The following is a 4,223-nucleotide window of genomic DNA, read 5'->3' as shown; positions in this document are numbered from 1 at the left end:
GTCAGATCTGCAGCGGGTGATGCAGGCATGGGGGTCAGATCTGCAGCTGTCATGGAGGCCTGGGGAGCTGCAGCTGGTTTGATGTTCATGGGGTCTGCAGCAGGCTAAGCAGTAGACAAACAAAGCAGGGAAACAAACTATGGCAGGATGGGCAGAAACGTGGCATGAGGAGCAGAGACGTAAACAGATGGGGGGTCAGCGGGGGCCGCTGACCGTCACAGTATGGTATGGTATGGTACAATCTGACCTTTATGGGTGCTTAGTCCCCAGTGCTGACAATGGCTCTCATGTTGAACAACACAGTGACCATTGGCGTCAGAACATTTTTAATGTGGAGTTGGGGGAGGGGGGGGTGTCTGGGAGTCCTCCCCCAGAAAATTTTGAATAAAGTAGATGCCATTTCCTGCATTCTGGTGTTTTTAATAGATTGTTTAACATCTACTTTTACCTACGTAAGTAAACACTTGATTCAGTAACTATTTTAGAGTTAATGGCACAAGAAGTAGCCTGACCAACAGCTCTCCTTTTGTGAATAGAGCATGCTCCTCTTCTCTCACATCCTACCCACCCCCACCCGTCGACAACTGCCAGCACTAAAGTAGTACTAAGCTAGTGCTAGCTATGATGCTACAGACGTAGCAATCCGCATTCTGCTTTATTATTAAATGCTTTGTACAAAATCAGTTTAGCGTTAACTGATCATAAAAAAGACTAAACTTATGCAACCAGAAGTTGCAACATATAAACATACATACAACATATAAAACACACAAGATAAAGCACAACTAGCTTTAAGCATTAACCTTAAATTAAACCATCAAGCATGCAATGTAATTATGACAGAAAATAGAGGATTTACTTGTTGTTACCGTCGTACAGATGAACACGTGGTACGTCCCGTTTATAACTGTTGTACTCAGCTGCTCATGAGGTCGGCTGCATGGCTTTATCTATCGTTTACATTTTTCCAGACTCCGTTTAGGTTTTGGAAATGGAATCAACTTATTCCACCCTCCAAATGCTCAAGGTAATCTTGTCTGTTGTTCTCCACTGACAACATTTAGCTTTTTTTCTCATGATGTTTCACAAAATCCCTCTGACCGTAAAGCGTTTGTAATGCAAAACAGGGGCGTTCACTTCGGGACTAACTGAGGTCGTCGATTGATCAGTTGCTGATGAGCCTACTAGATTGATTGACAGGTGGCATCAAGGATCCAACTCATTCAACAAAATAAATCATAGATTTTACTGGCCCGTTTTAGTGTCATCATTTATTCCATATTTATTCCAAATTGATTCAATATTTTGGTGAATCTAAGGTTTGAGAACTGAGTTTTCTTACACAATCCTAATGATGGTTTCTTTATTTTTCAGTGGTGCTGAGTTAAAATTTAGTGGCTCTTGTGCACCCACAGAAAGATGCTAAAATCACTACTGCTGTGGACGTGCACTTAACATTCCCGTCAGGATCTATTCACGGCCTCACCCACCAGCTTCTGGATTGTCTTCTTGCTTTCCATTGCTCCACTTGTTTACTGTGTCTTTTTATATTTTATATTTGCTATTTTTGGGTGTAACCGGAAACCTTTGTACATAGTTACGTTCCACCTCATGTACCACATGAGATTGTAATGACAATAAAATTTACTTGAACTTGAATTTTGGCACATCTCACTCTGAAAATGTATCTTCTGCTCTCCCAGTCTTTAAGTAAAGTCCAAGCCAAATTTACAACAGCAACTTGCACATGAGGTTTTCCTAAGTACATTTCTGTGCAAGTAAGAAATGTTGCTGTATTAAGAACAACATTGTATTTACACATTATGTAAATACTCCAAGGACTTAAAGAAATACACTACATGTGTGTTTCTTTAAGTTGCACAGTTCTAAGAGACAGATAACAACAAACGAGCATTGACAGCACATATAAAGGCACCGTGCTCAGAATCCTGGGGCCATTTGCACAATGAGCATATGACTGGGTAATATTAATATTACTGGGTGACTGCAATGTAATGTTTGTTATCATGGTTTATATGTAGGGTATTAATGTTGTTTTAAAGTTCTTACATTGTACAGAAGCTTTCATTATGACCAGTTACAGCAGCTTAATGTAACTGGAGATCATGTTACTTTTGCTTGAGAATCAGATATGTACAGAGATGTGATATTATTTTCTTACAGCCAAGTTTTACATACATATCTTGTGCTTTTGTTTTAATTTGCATTATCTACTTAGTCAAGTCAAGTCACATTTATTTATATAGCACATTTAAAACAGTAACTGATATCAAAGTGCTTACCAGAAAAGATCACAGCATCAAATATTAATAACAAGATATTACAGCAACATCAATAAAAGCATACAAACATGAAATATAATGAGAAACAATGAAATACTAACTCAAATCACCCTGCGTTAAATGTCAGGGAGTAAAAGCAAAATGGATGAACACAATCATCAACAACGAAATACCAAACGTGTCTTGTTTGGCCGTCAGGAGTGTTTGAACCCACGTGCAGGAGGATGACGAGGACGCTCGAGGGATAATAAAAATATATTTATTAAACAAAACAAAATCAAAATGCTGACAGGGCAGCTACTCACAAAACTGGAAACAGGCAGATCAGGGCTGACAGGACAAAAGGCTGAACACGACACCATGGAAGGATAATCCCGAGACAAAGACAAGACACCAGTGAACTGAATATATACACACACACTGATTAGGACAATAACAGACACCTGCAGTGATTAACATTAGACACAGGTGAGACAGGGGCTGAACACAAGGGAAAACACTGAGTGCAGGAAACACGAGGAAACAGACCAAACCAAAACCCCACAAAATGAGATCACACTGTGTTAAATGCCAATGAGTACAGATGTGTTTTGAGGAGAGATTTAAAAATAGAGACTGAGGTGGCCTGTCGAATGTTGATGGGCAGATTGTTCCAGAGTTTAGGGCCCATGACTGAAAACGCCCGATCTCCTCTGAGCTTCAGCTGGTTTTTGGTACGGCCAAAAGCAGCTGGTCTGATGATCTCAAGGTCCGAGAAGGAGCATAAGGATGAAGGAGGTCGGAAAGGTATCAGGGTGCAAGGCCATTAACACACTTAAATGTCAGCAGAAGAATCTTAAAATCAACTCTACTTAAGTCAATAAAAAAACAGTTGCATTTTTGTTCAGCCACGGTGATATTAACACTGGTAAAACGTAATGAAGTGCCGAAGATTTGTCTCTAAAGCCCTTTTTTAAAGGAACTCAAACATTTTCTTCATTCTGTTCGACAGGTTGCTAACGAAGGTATGGATACGGTCATCCAGAAGTCCTCCAGGTCCTCAGGTCATCAGTCCAGCCGCCACAGAGCTCGAGACAAGAGCAGAGACAAGAACCAGGAACGAGACAGGGATAAGGACTGGACACCTGAGAAACTGTCCAATTCACACTCTCCAGTGAGTCTCAACACAAAAAGAATATGTTACATCTAATATGTGCTGGTTTGAAATGTTTGGCTTGATGGGAGGTTTATTTTTCAGAGTCAGCCACTCAAGTCCCTGCGCAAGTTGCTGCACCTCTCATCTTCCTCCTCCAACCAGACGGCGTCCTCTGATATGCGCTACCAGCCACTGCCTAACTCAGCCTCCACTCAGGGGGGTTTCTCTGAAAGCCGGGGTCACTCAGGGGTCAGCACACCCCAGCTCAAGAGCCGACAGGCAGCCTATTCTCTGCCGGGACAACTGGAGTCCGGCTGGCACTCGTCTGCCCTGGGTCGGCCTGATGGCAACCCCTACCCAGAACAAATGGGCGTCAAGGGGGGCCAGAATGGGCATGGCTTTGGACGCCCATCCAGGTCTCGCATGCCGAACCTCAATGACCTGAAAGAGACAGCTCTGTAATCTCCATCAGTCTGCATCGCACACATCCACCTCAGCATTCAAAAGGGTACACATACTGAACACACACACGCACACACGCACACACACACACACACACACGCACACACACACACACACGCACACACACACACACACACACGCACACACCGAACCTTCTGTTGTAAACACTGCTTGCAATCAGGCCAAAAGCCTTTTATGTCTTAATTTTTTAAAAGCTTCCATGTTTGTTAGACTTTATATTATTACTTATATAACTTTAATTTCTATGATAAAGTAAACATGTTACAGATTCAGTATATATATATATATATATATATATATAT

The 4,223-nt window shown here is 41.7% G+C and overlaps 1 protein-coding gene across 1 annotated transcript in view; it reads left to right on the top strand.

Moving 5' to 3' along the window:
• Nucleotides 1-4,004, top strand: part of LOC119407554 (cyclin-dependent kinase-like 5) — a 246,122-nt gene extending 242,118 nt beyond the window's left edge. Inside the window, 2 exon segments of the mRNA XM_037674374.1 lie at nucleotides 3,295-3,456; nucleotides 3,541-4,004. Of these exon segments, the coding sequence (XP_037530302.1) occupies nucleotides 3,295-3,456; nucleotides 3,541-3,900 (522 nt within the window). The 3' untranslated portion in view covers nucleotides 3,901-4,004.
• Nucleotides 4,005-4,223: the final 219 nt, after the last annotated feature.

This window comes from Nematolebias whitei, chromosome 3, assembly GCF_014905685.2.
Source record: "Nematolebias whitei isolate Nwh7 chromosome 3, NemWhi1, whole genome shotgun sequence".
In the NCBI taxonomy this organism is placed as follows: domain Eukaryota; kingdom Metazoa; phylum Chordata; class Actinopteri; order Cyprinodontiformes; family Rivulidae; genus Nematolebias; species Nematolebias whitei.
This window is presented reverse-complemented; position numbering and strand designations above follow the sequence as displayed.